This window comes from Cetorhinus maximus, chromosome 24, assembly GCF_964194155.1.
Source record: "Cetorhinus maximus chromosome 24, sCetMax3.hap1.1, whole genome shotgun sequence".
Classification (NCBI taxonomy): domain Eukaryota; kingdom Metazoa; phylum Chordata; class Chondrichthyes; order Lamniformes; family Cetorhinidae; genus Cetorhinus; species Cetorhinus maximus.
The window spans coordinates 50,307,136-50,327,487 of record NC_135902.1 but is presented as its reverse complement, the minus strand read 5'-3'; the positions used below and the strand labels follow the sequence as shown (position 1 = coordinate 50,327,487).

The 20,352-nt window shown below is 42.2% G+C and overlaps 1 protein-coding gene across 6 annotated transcripts in view; it reads right to left on the bottom strand.

Moving 5' to 3' along the window:
• helz (helicase with zinc finger) overlaps positions 1-20,352 on the bottom strand; it is a 256,788-nt gene that overhangs the window by 58,457 nt on the left and 177,979 nt on the right. For all 6 annotated transcript variants that reach the window (XM_078529015.1, XM_078529019.1, XM_078529018.1 and 3 more), the window contains exons 23-24: positions 6,841-6,892; positions 6,057-6,241 (exon numbers count right to left, since the gene is read on the bottom strand). In XM_078529015.1, the coding sequence (XP_078385141.1) occupies positions 6,057-6,241; positions 6,841-6,892 (237 nt within the window). The remainder of the gene's footprint in view (positions 1-6,056; positions 6,242-6,840; positions 6,893-20,352) is intronic.

Genomic DNA, 20,352 nt, shown 5'->3' with positions numbered 1-20,352 from the left:
GGTCAAACATGGGCAAGGAAGCCTCCTGCTGATTACCATGAACCTCCCTCCCTCAGCTAATGAATCAGTGCTCCTGCATGTTGAACACCACTTGGAGGAAGCACTGAGGGTGGCAAGGGTACAGAATGTACTCTGGGTGGGAGACTTCAATGTCCATCACCAAGAGCAGCTCGGTAGCACTACTACTGACCGAGCTGGCCGAGTCCTAAAGGATATAGCTGCTAGACTGGGTTTGTGGCAGGTAGTGAGGGAACCAACAAGATGGAAAAACATATTTGACCTCATCCTCGCCAACCTGCCTGCCGCAGATACATCTGTCCATGACAGGATCAGTAAGAGTCATTGTGGAGACCAAGTCTTGCCTTCACATTGACAATACCCTCCATCTTGTTATGTGGCACTCCCACCATGTTAAATGGGATGGATTTCGAACAGGTCTGGCAACGCGAGACTGGGCATCCATGAGGTGCTGTGGGCCATCAGCAGCAGCAGAATTGTACTCGACCACAATCTGTAACCTCAAAGCCCAGCTATCCCCCACTCTACCATTACCATCAAGCAAGGGATCAATCTTGGTTCAATGAAGAATGCAGGAGGGCATGCCAGAAGCAGTATCAACCTGGTGAAGCTATAACACAGGACTACTTGCATGCCAAACAACATAATCAGCAAGTGATAGATAGAGATAAGCGATCCCCCAACCAACGGATCAGATTTAAGTTCTGCAGTCCTGCCACATCCAGTAGTGAATGATGGTGGACAGTTAAACAACTCACTGGAGGAGGCGGCTCCTCAAATACCCCCATCCTCAATGATGGAGAAACCCAGCACATCAGTGCAAAAGATAAGGCTGAAAAACTTGCTACAATCTTCAGCCAGAAGTGCCGAGTGGATGATCCATCTCGGCCTCCTCCGGAAGTCCCCAGCATCACAGATGCCAGCTTTCAGCCAATTCAATTTACTCCACATAGTATTAAGAAACAGCTGAAGGCACTGGATAGTGTAAAGGCTATAGTCCCTGACAATATTCCAGCAAAGTACTGAAGACTTGTGCTCCAGAACTTGCTGTGCCCCTAGCCAAGCTGTTCCAATATGGCTACAACACTGTCATCTACCCGGCTATGTGGAAAATTGCCCAGGTATGTCCCGTACACAAAAAGCAGGATAAATCCAACCCGGCCAATTACCGCCCCATCAGACTACTCTCGATCATCAGTAAAGTAATGGAAGGGGTCATCAACAGTGCTATTAAGTGGCACTTGCTTAGAAATAACCTGCTCTCTGACACCCAATTTGGATTCCGCCAGAGCCACTCAGCTCCTGATCTCATTACAGCCTTGATTCAAACATGGACAATAGAGCTGAACTCCCTAAGTGAGGCAAGAGTGACTGCCCTTGACATCAAGACTGCATTTGACTGAGTGTGGCATCAAGGAGCCCTAGCAAAACTGGAATCAATGGGAATCAGTGGCAAAACTCTCCACTGGTTGGAGTCATACCTAGCACAGAGGAAGATGGTTGTAGTTGTTGGAGGTCAGTCATCTCAGTTTCAGGACATCACTGTAGGAGTTCCTCAGGGTAGTGTGCTAGACCCAACCATCTTCAGCTGCTTCATCAATGAACTTCCATCCATCAAGTCAGAAGTGGGGATGTTCCAAGATGATTACACAATGTTCAGCACCATTCACGACTCTGCAGATGCTGAAGCACTCCATATCCAAATGCAGCAAGACCTGGGCAATATCCAGGCTTGGGCTGACAAGTAGCAAGTAATATTCACACCACACAAGTGCCAGGCCATGACAATCTCCAACAAGAGAAAATGTAACCAAAGCCCCTTGACGTTCAATGGCATCACCATCGCCGAATCCCCCACTCTCAACATCCTGGAGGTTACCATTGACCAGAAACAGAACTGAACTAGTCAAATAAATACAGTGGCTACAAGAACAGGTCAGGGGCTATGAATCCTGTGACGAGTAACTCACCTCCTGACTCCCCAAAGCCTGTCCACCAACTACAAGGCACAATTCAGGAGTGTGATGAAATACTTCTCACTTGGCTGGATGGGTGCAGCTCCCACAATACTCAAGAAGCTTGACACCATCCATGACAAAGCAGCCGGCTTAATTGGCACCACATCCACAAGCATTCACTTCCTCCATCACCAACACACAGTAGCAGCAGTGTGGCCCCACCTACAAGATGCACTGCAGGAATTCACCAAGGCTCCTTCGACAGCACCTTCAAACCCACGACCACTACCATCTAGAAGGACAAGGGCAGCAGAAACACGGGAACACCACCACCTGGAATCTCACCCCCTAGTCACTAACCATCCTGATGTGGAAATATATCGCCATTCCTTCACTGTTGCTGGGTCAAAATCCTGGAACTTCCTTCCTAACAGCACTGTGGGTGTAACAACACCACACAGACTGCAGCGGTTCAAGGCAGCAGCTCACCACCGCTTTCTCAAGGGCAACAAGGGATGGGCAATAAATGCTGGCCCAGTCAGTGAAGCCCACATCCTGTGAATGAATAAAAAAATAAATCTGCTGCAGCAATTCCTCTGTGCACTGCTTTAATAAACCATTCCAGCATGAATATTCTGGCATTACACCACGTCAGTTCATTTTTTAGTTCTTCGGATAAGACCTGCCACAGTGCATCAGTGTAAAGACAGCCTGCTGTTTAAAATATTGGGCTCTGCAAAACTGAGAAAGGCAATTTTGTTTATTTTAGAAATATTTTCCACCTGACTTCTAGTCGATGCACCAGAGTGCAGCTTAGACCATAAGACATAGGAGAAGAAATTAGGCCATTCGGCCCATCGAGTCTGCTTCATCATTCAATCATGGCTGATAAGTTTCTCAACCCCATTCTCCCGCCTTCTCCCCATAACCTTTGATCCCACTTACCAATCAAGAACCTATCTATCTCGGTCTTAAATATACTCAATGACCTGGCCTCCACAGCTTTCTGTGGCAATGAATTCCATAGATTCACCACTCTCTGGCTAAACAAGTTTCTCCTCATCTCTGTTCTAAAAGGTCTTCCCTTTACTCTGAGGTTGTGCCCTCGGGTCCTAGTCTCTCCTACTAATGGAAACATCTTCCCGCGTCCACTCTATCCAGGCTTTTCAGTATTCTGTATGTTTCAATCAGATCCCCTCTCATCCTTCGAAACTCCATCGAGTATAGACCCAGAGTCCTCAAACGTTCCTCATATGTTAAGCCTTTCATTCCTGGGATTGTTCTCGTGAACCTCTTCTGGACCCTCTCCAGGGCCAGCACATTCTTCCTGAGATACGGGGCCCAAAATTGCTCACAATATTCTAAATGTGGTCTGACCAGAGCCTTATAAAGCCTAAGCAGCACATCCCTGCTTTTATATTCTAGTCCTCTCGAAATAAATGCCAACATTGCATTTGCCTTTCTAACTACCGACTCAACCTGCAAGTTAACCTTAAGAGAATCCTGGACTAGGACTCCCAAGTCCCTTTGCACTCCAGATTTCTGAATTCTCTCCCCATTTAGAAAATAGTCTATGCCTCTATTCTTCCTACCAAAGTGCATGACCTCACACTTCCCCACGTTGTATTCCATCTGCCACTTCTTTGCCCATTCTCCTAACCTGTCCAAATCCTTCTGCAGCCACCTCCCCCGGCCTCCTCAATACTACCTGTCCCTCCACCTATCTTTGTATCATCTGCAAACTTAGCCAGGATGCCCTCAGTTCCTTCATCTAGATCATTAATGTATAAAGTGAAAAGTTGTGGTCCCAACACTGACCCCTGCGGAACTCCACTAGTCACCGGCCGCCATCCTGAGAAGGATCCCCTTATCCCCACTCTCTGCAGGAGGCAGACAGCCAATCTTCTATCCTAGCTTGTTCAAATGTTATAAGAAAACCAGAAATATTTTGATTAATTTTGTTCCAGAATTGGGAATACAGATGACATTCAGGAGGAGCTAATTATCCTACAGCACATGGTGGTGCTTTGTTGAAAGGTCCAGATCCATTTAGTCACTTATGAAATTTGTTGACAGCTTAGGTTCCCTAGGCTGCAATTGTAAATTACTATGCAAATGGTTCATTGGAACTTCTATTTCAGAAAGAAAAGTCAATGCTAGTGAAGACTTGGAAGGCTTTCTGCCCCTTATGGGTACTAACTGAAATGTGTTCCAGATGCTGCCATCCAGATCAGTGGATCTGAGCGTTTGGCACCAAACCAACATTAAGTGCTTCAATAATTTGGTTATCTGACATTAAGGAGCCACAGTGAGAGTCAAAATTCAAGGATTAACACTGGTGCTGAAGGAAATCTGCTGGAGAATAAAGTCAGCTCCCCCACCCAACAGGAATTTTTTTTTGCTAAAGCAGATCTCGTCATTCCTATGGAGAATGTTCCAAGTTGTCCCTGAGTATAAAGAATGACAATTCTATCCCCAAGGCAATTATCCCCCATCTTAAATAAAATCAAGTTGATGTACTTCAGCGAAATTACAATCATGAAAACAAAAACTCAAATTCAAATCAATTTTTTCACTGCTACTCATGAGCTACAGTTATTGGCCAAAATGGATAGGAGATTGTTGATACACTGTCAATGGAAATCCCTGTACAAATGCCTAAAATGCACAGACCAGAGAAGTGGCAGGCTTTACTCACTGGTTAAAATATAATATGTATGTATGTCAATGGGAAAGCTGAGATGGGAGGAAAAAATAGGCGGGGTTTCCGCTCAGGACCACTGAGGCGCTCCTGCTAGAACATTGTGCATATATGTGAAGAAAAAATTGGATCTGACCATGTCCTTGTGGTAATAGAACTTGCTGACACTCTGACTCAAATCATGTACATTGGCAGAGAAACCCTTATTACCAAATCTCACCTTGGCCTGTCCCCCTACTCCTTTGGCATATTTTCCTCCTTCGAGGACCTCACCTTGTTCCATCCCATTCATCTCTCCTTTGCCTGCAGCAAGACTTTCAACAAGACATCCTCACTGCTTGCCCCTCAGCTTCTGCTGCTCCTGGACAACCTCCCAATTTCCACCTTCTGTAAATTTGAGCTCATCCAAAACTCTGCTGCTTTGTCCCAACTTGCACAACCCTTGCCCCTGTGCTCTTTAACCCATCCAGCATGAAAGCATGCAGGCCCCCAAACAAATCATTCTATGTGGTAAAAGCCTTCAGGGTCAGTAATCATACTTCCAAAGGTCATTTTTGAATCATTATTGGTAGTTACTCCATTCTGGGGCCTTCAAGCTCCAGGACCAATTGTAAATCTATTCTATAATTGGACCTAGTGTAAATTATCTCAACTAAGTCCCTTCAGTAGGTCAAAGACAATTTTAATGACTCAAGCCATTTATCTATTTTAAAACACCATATAAAATGAGGGTATCAATAAAATTGAAAATACGGTATAACAGAACACCTCAATGGGTAACTGTATAATTAATTTTCATCCTATTCATTTCATGCATTAACATGAAATGCACTTCTCAGAAATTCACTTGGGCGTGCTTAACAATTCAATCCATTCTTATGCCTGCCACAAGGCATGCTTTTCCGATTAATCCTCAGGCTCCATTTCTAGTTCTTTCTTACTCAGGGCTCAGACTTCATCTGCACTGCTTCCTGCTAATAGCACCATTGACAGCTCTACACAACAGTCTGCAACAATGTGCCACTTTTCACATCTCTGGTGGTGTCAACTCAAATCAGTTCAAAGAAACTGTCAATCACCACTCTTTCCTAGGCTACGTGTGAGGAATCCAAAACGAGTAACAACAGTGACCGGATTTTTAAACAGCGTTTTAATAAAATATATCCTCATTTCAGACATATACACCCTATTTACCCAACCGAATGATCACTACATAAATATTTTAAGCTGAGAATGTTGCGCTACCCATGCTCTGACAACTGATGCAGTTTAAGATTAATTCTGTAAATAAAAAGTAAAATTGGGGACAGAGGTAGAAGAATGAATCACATTTTTGACTGCAAAGCCCATTTGATCCATTCAGGTTAAAAAATACTTACTGGCAAAGGCACAGACATCACCATGTTTCCACCATAGACAGCAGGCACATATAGGATGCTAGTACCGGTGTGTGGATCTATCCGTTGGACAGGGCTTGGAGATTTACCAAGGGAAGGATGAGGACCAAGAGGTGGAGTATAGGCTCTGATGGGGTTCCCAATTAATACTGTAGGATTCGGTTGAACTGAAAAACATAAAATGAATAGATTAATTCCAGATTGTCATCAAAAACATAAAATTTCACTTAGTCTCGTATTTCTAGCCTTCATATACTGTAATTGCCTAAAATTGTCATGCAGAAAGAGGGGAAGTGTTCACATGCTTTATAATGTAGTGATTTAATGCATTATCTGCATTCACAAAATGTGGAAGGTGCATAGCATTCCTGCTGTTAAAGTCTGAAGCAACAAGCCAAGTATTCACAGGAAGATAACATTAAAATAAATGTGTTTGTGTTACTTAGTTCATCAGTTGATGTGCAATAACTGACAGCAGAATAAGAAACTCATATCCATCAGCTTAAGCTAAATTCTTGTCTCTTTCCTCCTTGCAAGTGGAGGTCAAGACAATTCAACTTACTATATACCTGTTTCCACATAAAGATTGTGAACAATCATCAGACACCATTATACTTTCAGATTTCAAACTATTGGATTGTTGAAACCAAACAGATCTCATGGTTTTGAATACCAGGTTTGAAACTTAGAAAAGGATTCAATTTTGTTTGATGGTTGCTATAGTTTATTTTTATGAAAAGACAACAAGCATTCAAGATTAACTTACCAAATCCATCTGTTGGAAAGTGGTCACCCTGGTTGTGGTGGTGGCCTTTATTCTACAAATACAATACAAAAAGGTCACAATCAATATTATGAGATTAATAGTAAAATACACTTCAGTGCTTGTTATAAACAGAGATTTTTATTAAACTATTTCATAGCAGTTCCCTAAGTGGATTTTGCCCCATACAATTCAGGAGTTGTGCTTTTCAATGCTGTTATGCACATTTGTATGATGGGGAGAATTAAGAATCATCTATTTGCTGAATCTGGATTAAATGTAGTCTGCTATGTCATCACATGCACTCTAGAAGTTGGCAAATTTTGTACTCAGGTTGAAAATTAAGTACTTAGTTACAAATATAACAGATATGAAGCACCACAAATATAAGATGTGAAAACAACTTGCAAAGGCTGCCATGGAATTAAGTACCCTTCATAATTTAACCATTGTGTATAAATTGCAAATCTAAATTATTTTCTTATCTCAGCACTTTGTCAAAGTCTTCAATTCACTGAGGTGTCTTTCCTTCTTCACCAGCCAACATTCCAATAATCAATAAATTCAAAACCTAATAACCAGATTCTGGGGAGGCACATGTTTTTTTCTACTGTGGCCAGTTTTAACATTTAATTTTAGTGGTCAGATGAAACAGCACAATGTTGAAATTTATTTTATATTAATATAAGAACATCCAAATTTGGAATGTGGTACAAATCCACACCACGCCCCTATGGAAGATCCAGACATTCACTAATGTCTTTCTCAGATCAAAAGAGTACCTGCAGTTACAGTTTTGCAGCCATTAGGGAGTAAAAGCAAATTAAATCTTTGGTCTTTCAAATAACAGGCACAGTCTGAACTCTATTTAAATAAAGGAGCAAAATGTATTTATTTATGACACTGCTTTCAACATGTTTATGTTACACTGCGGTAGCAAGTCACATTTAAACTTCAGGTTTCAAAAAAAGGTTAAAAATTATTTGGATCATGTAGGGAAAACTGGCTATTAAAACCCCTTTTTATATTGATAAAACAACCTGTATTTGGTAGCAGAACAGAAGCAAAATACTGTGGATGCTAGAAATTTGAATTGTAAACAAAAAAAAAAAAAAAAAAATTCGAAAGCAGCATCTGTGGAGAGAGAAACCCAGTTATGTTTCAGGTTGATGACCTTTTACCACAACTCCCTTAAGCCAATGTTAACTCATTAAACATCTTCCTTTAAAAAAGGCCAGAACCCCCAGTGGTAGCTCAACAGAAAACTTTTAGAAATGCCCTGAGTTATGTTCTGCTCATGATTGCTCATAGGGTAAAATGCTGGAATGACTGCGTTTGGTTGCCAAGTTGAGACCAGGTGCTCCTTCAAGCTCTTCAAGCTCCACTGAGAAAGTGAGGAAAAGAGTTACATAGGAAACAACATTGGATCCCAAGTTCTATTGATATCCCTAATGCAGCAGGCTGCAAATTGTGATCCAAGATACGAACATCAATCATTGCCAAGAACCACAGGTTAAAAACATGCCCAGGTTGTTGCTTTTTGAGTTGTATAAGGACTAGTTGAGTTGCTCTTACAGAGAGCCAACATGAACGCAATGGCTGAATGGCCTCTTTCAGTGCTGTAACCATTCTATGATTCTATTCTATGAAATCTCAGTTGTAAACAATTGGTTCAGTCACACCATTATTTTATATTCTTAAGTTACAAATCCAGAATGAACAGCAATTGTCACTGCAATGCTAAAAATTAACTGCAATTCAAGTCAGCCCAAAGTTATTCCTGCTGGTCCCTGATCAACATGAACATTACTTAACAGCAAAGAGCGGAGAATTAGGCTTTGATTTCATTTATGAGCTGGAATTGAACTTGTAGGGTCCAAATAATATTTCTGAAAAAGTGGCATCTGCACAGAGGCACTCAAGAAGAGACCCATAACCTTTTTGTGCTGCCCTGCCATTATTTTATTTGGTGTTAAATGTCATTAAAAAAAACTTAAGAGGCAAGTGTACTCTGATGGCAGCTCATGGGACCACCAATTTTACCGATAATTTAAAATTATCAAAAGAGAGAGAAAGGTTAGGAGAAATTTCTTTACAGAAGCTGTTGGAATATTTAATGCTTTGTCACAGAGTGGCTGAGGCATAGGCCACTGCATCTTTGAAGAGAACAAATATTTCAAACAGAAGATGGTAGAGGTGATGGGGAGAGAATGGAGCAGGGGGCTCAATTTTGGATTCCTGTGGTTAAGAATTGGCACATATACAATGAGCCAAATGCCTCTTACGCTTCTGCAAACATTTATTTTTTAAAAAACCATTAAGTTGGTTCTCATGCTGGATCTACATTGCAGTGCGCGATTAGTGAATGGCAATGCAAAAATGCCTTATATTTAAGACATAACACTGACCAGCGATAACTTCCTCTTGCATACCTCAAAGCAGAAACTGAACTGGACTAGCCATATAAATACTGTGGCTACAAGAGCAGGTCAGAGGCTAGGAATCCTATGACGAGTAACTCACCTCCTGACTCCTCAAAGCCAGTCTACCATCTACAAGGCACAAGTCAGGAGTGTGATGGAATACTCCCCACTTGTCTGGATGAGTGTAGCTCCCACAACTCTCAAGAAGCTTGACACCGTCCAGGACAAAGCAGCCTGCTTGGTTGGCACCACATCCGTAAACATTCACTCCCTCCACCAACAGCAGCAGTGTGTACCATCTACAAGATGCACTGCAGGAATTCACCAAGGCTCCTTCAACAGCATCTTCCAAACCCATGGCGACTACCATCTAGAGGGTCAAGGGCAGCAGATAGGTGGGAAGTCCACCACCTGGAAATTCCCCTCCAAGTCACTCACCATCCAGACTTGGAAATAAATCACCGTCCTTCACTGTTGCTGGGTCAAAATCCTAACATGCACTACACAGGGATCTAAGGCTACGACAGAATAGCCTTTGGTCAATGGAAGCACTCTTGCTTCCAAGTTAGATGATTGTGGAATCAAGCCCTACTCCAGAGACTCGAGTACATATCTCAGCTGACCCATGCCACTATTGAATGAGTGCTGCACTAGTGGAGCTGCCATTTTTCAGGTTTGACATACAGATTGAGACCCTGTCTGCCTCCTCAGGTAGATGTAAAAGATTCCATGGCACAATTCAAAGAAGGGGTGATTATTTCCTCCCGAGTGTCATGGTCAACATTTACCCTCAATCAACATCATGAAAACAATTAACCTGGTCAGTTATCTCACTGCTGTTTGCAAAAGCTTGCTGTGTGCAAGTTGGCTGCACATTTCCTATATTTACAGTACTGATTACACTTCAGGTACTTAATTGGCTGTGAAGCATTTTGGAATGCCTTGAGGTTATGAAGGTGTAACAGAAGGCAATTTATTATTTTGACTGCTTCAAGCAGAGAAGGCTCTGTAATATAAATGAAACATTACACAATGCGCAACAGTTAATACTTCAGACATTTGCTCATGACACGGATTCCTGTGAAATCTAGATTCATTTAAAGTTAATTCTTTGGATCATTAACTAACCAACAAGGCTCATGGTTTCTACCAACCACAGAAATCCACAGTTTAATCAAACTTCTCTCACTGTTTAGCCTTCAAGAGGCGATAAATCCAGATCAGAAACTGACAATTGAAACCCTTCGGCCTGTTGGTTTTTTTTCCCCCAAGGGCAAAATATTTAAGCATGAAATTTTAAACCTGTCTCAACCAATTTCACTCTCAATATCATCAAAACAGGGTCAAGCTGGAATAAACGGAAAGGGCATCTCAACAGACTTTAACTGTAGAAAAATAAATTAGGTTTGGCATTTAAAAAAAGCTCAAATGCTTAATACAAACAGAAGCAACAAAGCAAGTATATTTTGAAAAGCTTCCAACAGGTGACCTGGTACCCCATATATCATAAACCAAACAACAACAAAGGTCTAACCCGTGAAACATTTCTTTTTCTTAAATGCATGCGCTTTTCTATCAGAATTTATATCTTGCACAAAAGCTCAGATTACTTGTCGTATTTCAGTCAGCTTGTCGATTGAAGCCTATAAGAGTTTGAGATTCTAATCTGACAGTATTGATGGAAATACTGGACATGCTGTGCTCTGGATGAGACCGTCAGCCTGCTCAGGGTGCTCTCCCAGTGTCCAAACATGCCTCCCTCATTTTGCACCACTAAAAAACAGGTTATCTGGTCATTCATATTATTGTTTGTGGGATCTTGCCAACAGCCACTATGTTTAATGACACAATGACCACTGACCTTTGAAGTAATCCAGCATTGTACTTAGAATTCTAAAATGATCCTAGAGGGTGTAGGCAACATGAAGTTCCTCCTCTCCAGAGGAAATCATCCTTGGAAACCCATTGGTCCTGTCCCTCTATTTTCAATTGCAAAGAACTCATGGATGCTTTTAGCTCCAACCACAATCTGTCATTATTTTACATCCACCCAAAGTCCTGAGATGTTATCACTTTGCAGTTTCTTTTCCATCTCCCCTTCCAAAATCATACCTCAACAAGACCTAATTCCCTGCTCTGTGAGCAACCACTCCCCACCCCAATCCACATCTGGATTACTGAACTTGCACTCTTGGCCCTTGCGGTGGCTCACATTGTTGATGGTTCCTTTTCCTCTGATTCCAGTGCTACCCCTTCAAAACTGGTCATCATCATCCACATTCAAAAAATCCACCCTCAAATTATCCATAAAGTCTGTCAAACTATCGTTAATGTCCCTTTCCTCTCTAAGCTGTTAAATTGTGTTACCCCACCCATCTCCATTCTGATCTCCAAGTTTCCACCCATCTCAAAGCACCAAAACAGTCTGAGAGAAAGCTATGCAAGACAATGCCTTCAACTGTGACAATGGTGTCTCATTCCTTCTTGTTCTTCTTCGGTTCCCTTCAACATCTGACAAACATAACCATGTCATACACTTTCATCAGCTCTCCTCCATTGTTCAGCTCCATAGACTGCTCTTGTGTAGTTCCATTCGTGCAGGCTTGTGTAAAGCCAGTGCAACTTCAGCAATGGATATTTCCTCCCTCCCTGCAAACGATCACCTACAAGGTTCGTCAAGGATCTATGTTTGGAATTTCCATTCCCTCATCCATACCCTATCCTTTGGTAACTTCATAAATAGGCGAAGGATGAGCTTAGATTAAGTCAAGGCATCCTTAAGCTGAATGTTGAGAAGACAGAAGCCATCATTTTTGGCACCTGCAACTAACCACATTCCATTGTCAATAATGCCTTAATCTTAACAAAACAATGTGCAACCATCATATTCAATTTGATTACACCAAAATGCTCCTTCTACTTTCCAAATTTCACTCTGCACAAATATCAAGTTGTCCAAAGGACACTGACCACTCCCTCTCCAATCTTGCTGACCGACAGTCTCCCTATCACTCAATATATCCAAGTTAAAAATCTTTCTCTTCATCTTCACATCTGTTCACAGCCTTGCATCTCCCTGCCTAGCAACCTCCTCCAATTCTATGCCCCCGCTGTCCATCTGAGCAGTCAGGAGTGACATCAGGGTTGAAGGTCTCATCAAAAAGACAATGCCTCTAACAAAACAGCAATTTTTTAAAATATGCACCGAAATGTCAGCTTAGATTATGTGCTCAAGTCCTGGCAAGGCTTTAACTCAAGACCTTCTGCTACCATTGACCCAAGAGATTTTCTATCTTGGGACTTGACTCTTGGGAGAGCAGGGGAATGAAATGGAAGTCTGTTGGACATCCCAAAGGTCTGAAAGGTGCTATAAAATACAAGTTCATTTATTCTTTGTTGATTATGTGGTTTTTCAAAGTTTATTGAGCTAATGAGAGATGGTGCACTAACCTGCAGTCCCAGAAGAGCTCAGCCACTCAATTCAACTGCAGCTATTAGCAATGAGAAAGTCACTGACCCAGATTTCGTGGTAGTATAGATGGCAAAGCTATCAGCATTCGCCAACATTACTCCTCTGAAACTGGCAGCAACTTCTGGAATCTGCGCACATGCAATCTAAACATGGAAATCCAGAAGTTGCTGTCAGTGATTCTACGCTTCCCTTTCGGGTGCTGATGAAAAGCACCAGAATGCAATCAAGTAGACATCACTGCACTGATGAGTTTTATGCTATTAGACTTGATGTATAAACCTTTGAAAAAGTTACACCTTGTTGAACAAGGTGAAACTGGATTTTTAACAGCTTACCAAGTTTATAATTTCTACTAATCGGTCTGACTGGCCCTGAAAAACTGGTTTATATTTGTAGAATGTCAAATTTTTCCATTATGATAAAAATAATTGTTTAAATTAATTGTTTTAAGAAGTTTATGATATTTCAGTTTCTATCTTAATTTCAAGTGTATAGCCCAATCATTTATCTTGCTCTCAGCAAAATTTAAATAAAAAATTAAGGCTAATCAGTGCACTTTGCTTCCTGGTTTGCTGTCTGTGAGAATACCTCAATGTGATTGGCTGCTTACCCTGCTTGATAACACCACTGCTGCTGATGTCTGCAGAATCCCTTCACATGGTGCCAGATTCAAACTGACACCAGGGAAGGGGAAATCCATGCCACAGAGATCACTAGGTCTTTCTGGGCAGCTTGGAGGTCAGCAGAGAGTACTGTTACTACACAGCTGACGGCAAAATCTGAGCCAGTGTGCTTACTGTAGCCACTAGCTTCAAAGACCAGCAGGAGTCAAAGGAGAGATATGCTCTGGGAATTAGATAGGGCACCAGGCAGGCTCAATGCAGCAGAACGTACAAACTGAACAGGAGTATGAATGATACAACTGTACACCAAGGAGGAGCAACAGGCTGTAAGGCTGATGCAGTGACAGCAGCAAAAAGAAGCAGTAGGTAGCCCCATGATGTACCATCAGCAAGCTGTGTGAACTGCTGTGGTCTGGCTATGCACTGGGCCTTGCACTACAATGGAGATATGAACATCTTTAGTAATGAGCAAGATGAATTCTGTTCTGCAAGTAATTGCAGATAGAGAGAACAGATAAATAGTGTAAGGGGGAGCTATCACCACCAGACTGCAGCCACTGATTGAGTTAATTGAAATGGAAATATAGCAATTCCTGCTAGCCGCAATGTATGATACAGCACACCTGGCTTGACTGATGAGGGAAATGTAAATGAATTCCTTCGACTGTTGTAGGTTGACCACAGACAATAACGGACAGACTGTGAATCTGAAGTGCTACAAGCACCTGTGGACAAAATAAAGTTCTTTTGTACCCTGAGCCAGTGGGTATTTGCTGGGAAAGAAGACGACACTGCAATGATTGCGCGTTTAAATAGACAGACCAACAAAGCTAAGTACCGAAGTGTCACAAGGCATGTCAGTGCATTCTGCAATATATCAAAAGTAAGTCTTGTTTTCAAAGTTTTCATTTCATTCCTGCACTTAGCTATGCAATAGACTAAAGTCTGGGGGCTAAGTGACCATCTGACTCAGGGCCAAGTCGGGCAATTTGTTGTGCAGATCAGCTAAAGACCAATGTGACAGAAACATTCATATGTTAATCATTATTAATTTGATTGTGCTATGTAATATTCAGCAACTGAAAAATAAGTACAATTCTAGATGTTTGGATTTCTAAGGCTTTCAAATGTAATAGGCATGTGGAAGTTAAGGATTATTTAAATGGCATTCTCTGGATAGAAGGCTTTGGTCAACTCTATTCTCAGTTACATACTCAAAATCTAGAATGTCCTTAAGTGCTACTGAATCAATCATTTCTTCATTCAGCTCATATTGTTGAAACTCAGCAATCACATTTAAAAGAAGAAAGCATTGATGGCTGAAACAAACTACTGCAAATTAGTGATTTCAAACTCATCAGTACTTGCATGAAGATGTAAATATAAATGAAATATAAATACATAACATTAAATATATGTATATGATGCAGACCAATGTGTGCTTGAAAAGCAATTTCTAAAGACGACATGGATAAAATTCATATTTCAGAGCTCCTAAATGACATATCTGTTCAATTACTGAGTGTGAGGCTCACTCTGCTTGCTTGATCTCTTCCTTCTTGAAGTCAGATTAATAATGAGTTCAATGCAGTGTGTAAAAAATTGATCGGTCTCATCAGTACCCATCATGTAAGTTTCCATTCTGCAAAGCAGAATCAATTCCAGGACAACGATAACACTGGTGACAAAGAAAAACTATAAAACCATACTCTTGTGTCATGTGGTCCAAATTCTCAGGGCAAAAATCTAGCAATTGTATTTGAATGTCAACATCTATACAGCAAAGGGTTGGTGGTGCTAAAGGTGGAATGAAATTTAAAGACAATCTTAACGAACAGATTTCTGAATGAAACAAAGAATGGATGGCCTGCGTTTCCAAGGTGCAAAGGATTACACAATTTATACTTCGCAGTTTGAGACCCAAAAAACTGAAATATCACTTGCCACCATCCCCACTGTACCCCATTACTGCCAAAACCCCCAAATCTATGCTTTAGTCAGCTCCTGGTTCAAGTTCTTCAATGTTCTCCTCACTGGCTCCCATAGCTCCACCTGATACAAACTCCAACTGAAGTAGAATTCTCTTGTCCACATCCTCTCTGCATCCTAAGTCCAACCTGCCTATCAACCTGTTTTTTTTTTGCTGACTTCCCGTGGTTTCCCATTTCCCAGTGTATGGGTTTCAAATTTTACATTGTACATTTCAATAAACACTTTCTGTTTTGGCAACTTGAACTGTGTCGCCATTTTACTATGTCAAATCTCTTTCCGTCTTCAAACAACCCTACAATGTTATACCATGGGTTCAGTCACATTCCCTAACTGGCTCTTATTCCAACTCTTTTGTGAAACATTTGGGGTGTGCAGGGCTAAGTTGTTGCTAGTGTGCTCCCATGATGCTGCGAAACTTAAGAGTTAGCATCAATTTTTAAGTCAATGACCAAGAAACGGGTGAATAGTTAATATTCTCCCTGCTGAGTAAGCACTAAATCACTGTTAAGATTACTGAAAGCAACAAGTGTAACAAAAGGAAATACTTTTTAACTCAATGTAATATACTCAAAGTGGTCATTAAAGTTTAGAACATTAGAATTCAAAGTTTCCACTTTTGACAATAGTTCCCTCTACATAGCCACCATCAGGTTCAACAGGAACATAATTTGAAATACTGGCCTAAGTGATGTAAAAATCTAACAATTGCAGTGAACAATATTTTTCAGCTGCTATCCATTAGCTTTTCTCCAAGTGACTGAATGCACTGCAATTTATTACAAACCCTTAGAAAATATGGAAGTGTCATACTTCACTAGTATGTGTTGATTTAACTGATCTTGGCAAGGATATTGATGGCATACAGTTGGCCCCCTCCCCCAAAAAGCCACTTGGTCCAACTAGTCTGTGCTCCAAAGACTCCACATGAGTTTCCACCCATCCCATCTGATCTAACTCAATAACCTTCTATTCCTTGCTCCCTCATGTACTTACCTAGTTTCCCATCAATGCATCTACGCTATTTGCCTCAACTACTCCTTGTGGTAGCAACTTTCACATTCTCACCACTTGTTGGGTGAGAAAGTTTTCCTGAACTTCTTAATGGATTTATTTTTGTGGATCTGATACAGGAATAAAATAGAGTTTCTGGCAGTTGGGCAAGTGACCAGCAGGATGAGTCAGCACCGACAGGAGAAAAGTGGAGGAAAGTCGGGAAGGCTGGACCCTGAAGCACAGCAAGGCAGTAAAGGGAGCCAAGATTAAGATTTGAATTGAGCATGGCTGGCCAGTCAGCTGCAAAGGCTGACCAACCATGCAAATCTTCATATTCAAATCTTAGCTCCTCTGGCCACTAAGCCACATCAAAAAATTGGAGACAGCAGATCCTGTGCAGGCAAATTAGAGGGTCATATTCACTATACGTAAATGTATTTGCTGAGGTGAATGCAAAGGGCACAGGTATGAATGAAAAGCAAAATATATCAGAAAAGGATATAGATAACTTAGTTGGTGTTTTAAATGAGTTGGCGAGTTTAAAAGGCGCTTGGAGGCTGGAGTGACATTATAAACAGGACAAACCACTGTTGAAAATCCCACTATCTTGGCAGGTTCAAATTTGTTGATGCATGCCTAGGCAATTTTCCACATTGCTGGGTAGATGCAAGTGTTGTAGCTGTACTGGAACAGCTTGGCTAGGGGCGCGGCAAGTTACGGAGCACAAATCTTCAGTACTATTGCCGGAAAATTGTCAGGGCCCATAGCCCTTGCAGTGTCCAGTGCCTCCAGCCATTTCTTTATAACAGGTGGGGTGAATCAAATTAGCTGAAGACTGGCATCTGTGATGCTGGAGATCTCAGGAGGAGGAATGGAACATCCACTCGGCATTTTTGGTTGAACATTGTTGCAAATGCTTCAGCCTCAGCTTTTTCATTGATGTGCTGGGCTCCCCAGTCATTGAGAACAGGGATATTTGCGGAGCATCCTCCTCCACTGTGTTGTTTAATAGTCCACTGCCATTGATGGCTGGACGTGGCCGGACTTAGATCTGATCCATTGGTTGTGGAATTGCATAGCTCTACCATCCCAGCATCCGCAGTAGCTTTTAGCTTTTTGTTTTTAGCTCTACCAATTGCTGTTTATGCTGTTTGGTACACCAGTAGTCCAGTGTTGTAGCTTTGCCAGGTTGACACCTCATTTTTAGGTATGCCTGGTGCTGCTCCTGGTATGTCCTCCTGCACTCTTCGTGGAACCAGGGTTGATCTCCCAGCTTGGTGGTAATGGTAGATTGGGGGATATGTTGGGTCATGAGGTTACAGATAGTGGTTGAGTACAATTCTGCTGCTGCTCATGGCCTACAGTGTCTCATGGGTGCCCAATCTCAAGCTGCCAGATCTGTTCAAAATCTATCCCATTTAGTACAGTGGTAATGCCACACGACACGATGGAGGGTATCCTCAATTTGAAGACGGGGTTTCGTCTCCACAAGGACAGTGCGGTGGTCACTCCTACCGAAATTGTCACGGACAGATGCATCTGTGGCAGGCAGGTTGGTGAGGATGAGGTCACGTATGTTTTACCCTCTTGTTGGTTCTCTCACCACCTGCTGCAGACCCAGTCTAGCAACAATGTCCTTTAGGCCTCAGCCAGCTCAATCAATAGTGGTGCTACCGAACCACTCTTGGTGATGGACATTGAAGTCCCCCACCCAGGGTACAATCTGTACCGTTGCTGCCCTCAATGCTTCCTCCCAGTGGTGTTCACCATGGGGGAGTACTGATTCATCAGCTAAGGTGGTGGGGGAGTACGTGGTAATCAGGAGGAGGTTTGCTTGATGTTTGACCTGATGCCATCAGACTTGATGGGGTCCAGAGCTGATGTTGAGGACTCACAGGGCAACTCCTTCCTGACTGTATACCACTGTGCCACCACCTCTGCTGGGTCAGTCCTGCTGGTGGGACAGGACATACCCAGGGATTGTGGTGTCTGGGACATTATCTGCAAGATATGATTCTGTGTGTATGACTATGTCAGGCTATTGCTTGACTAGTCTACAAAGATAGCTCTCCCAATTTTGGCACTAGCCCCAGATGTTCGTCAGGGGGACTTTGCAAGGTCAACAGGGCTGAGTTTGCTGTTGTCGTTTCCAGTGCCTAGGAAGATGCCAGTGGTCCGTCCAGTTTCATTCCTTTTCGACTTTGTAGCAGTTTGATACAACTGAGTGGCTCGCTAGGACATTTCAAATGGCATTTAAGAGTCAGTCGCATTACACAGAAACATGGAAACTAGGAGCAGGAGTAGGCCATTTGGCCCTTCGAGCCTGCTCCGCCATTCATTATGATCATGGCTGATCATCCAACTCAACAGCATGCTTCCGCTTTCTCCCCATATTCTTTGATCCCTTTCGCCCCTAGAGCTATATCTAACTCCTTGAAAACGTACAATGTTTTGGCCTCAACTACTTTCTGTGGTAGCGAATTCCAGAGGCTTAGCACTCTCTGGGTGAAGAAATTTCTCATCTCAGTCCTAAATGGTCTGCCCCGTATCCTCATACTGTGACCCCTGGTTCTGGACTCCTCCACCATCGGGAACATCCTTCCTGCATCTATCCTGTCTAGTCCTGTTAGAATTTTATAGGTTTCTATGAAACCCCCCCCCTCATTCTTCTGAACTCTAGCGAATATAATCCTAACCGACTCAATCTCTCCTCATATGTCAGTCCCGCCATCCCAGGAATCAGTCTGGTAAACCTTCGCCACACTCCCTCTATAGTAAGTACATCCTTCCTCAGATAAGGAGACCAAAACTGCACACAATATTCCAGGTGTGGTCTCACCAAGGCCCTGTACAATTGCAGAAAAACATCCCTGCTCCTGTACTCGAATCCTCTCGCTATGAAGGCCAACATATCATTTGCCTTCTTTACCGCCTGCTGCACCTTTGTGCTTACCTTCAGCAACTGGTGTATGAGGACACCCAGGTCTCATTGTACATTCCCCTCTCTCAATTTATTGCCATTCAGATAATAATCTGCCTTCCTGTTTTTGCTACCAAAGTGGATAACCTCACATTTATCCACATTATACTGCATCTGCCATGCATTTGCCCACTCACTCAGCTTGTCCAAATCACACTGAAGCATCTCTGCATCCTCCTCACAGCTCACCCTCCCACCCAGCTTTGTCTCATCTGCAAATTTGGAGATATTACATTTAGTTCCCTCATCTAAATCATTAATATATCTTGTGCATAGCTGGGGTCCCAGCACCGATCCCTGCGGTACCCAGCTAGTCACTGCCTGCCATTTGGAAAAAGACCCGTTTATTCCTACTCTTTGTTTCCTGTCTGCCAACCAGTTTTCTATCCATCTCAATACACTACCCCCAATCCCATGCGTTTTAATTTTACATGCCAATCTCTTACGTGGAACTTTGTCGAAAGCCTTTTGAAAGTCCAAATAAACCACATCCACTGGCTTCCCCTCATCAACTCTACTAGTTACATCCTTGAAAAATTCCAGTAGATTTGTCAAGCATGATTTTCCTTTCGTAAATCTATGCTGACTCTGTCTGATTCTGCCACTGTTTTCCAAGTGCTCAGCTATTAAATCTTTTATAATGGACTCTAGAATTTTCCCCACTACCGATGTCAGGCTGACTGGTTTATAATTCCCTGTTTTCTCTCTACCTCCCTTTTTAAATAGCGGGGTTACATTAGCTACCCTCCAATCTGTAGGAAGTGTTCCAGAGTCTATAGAATCTCGGAAGATGGCCACCAATGCATCCACTGTTTCTAAGGCCACTTCCTTAAATACTCTGGGATGTAGATCATCAGGCCCTGGGGATTTATCGGCCTTCAATCCCATCAATTTCCCCAACACCATTTCCCAACTAATACTGATTTCTTTCAGTTCCTCTCTCTCACTAAACCCTGTGTTCCCCAACATTTCTGGTATGTTATTTGTGTCCTCCTTTGTGAAGACAGAACCAAAGTATGTATTTAGTTGGTC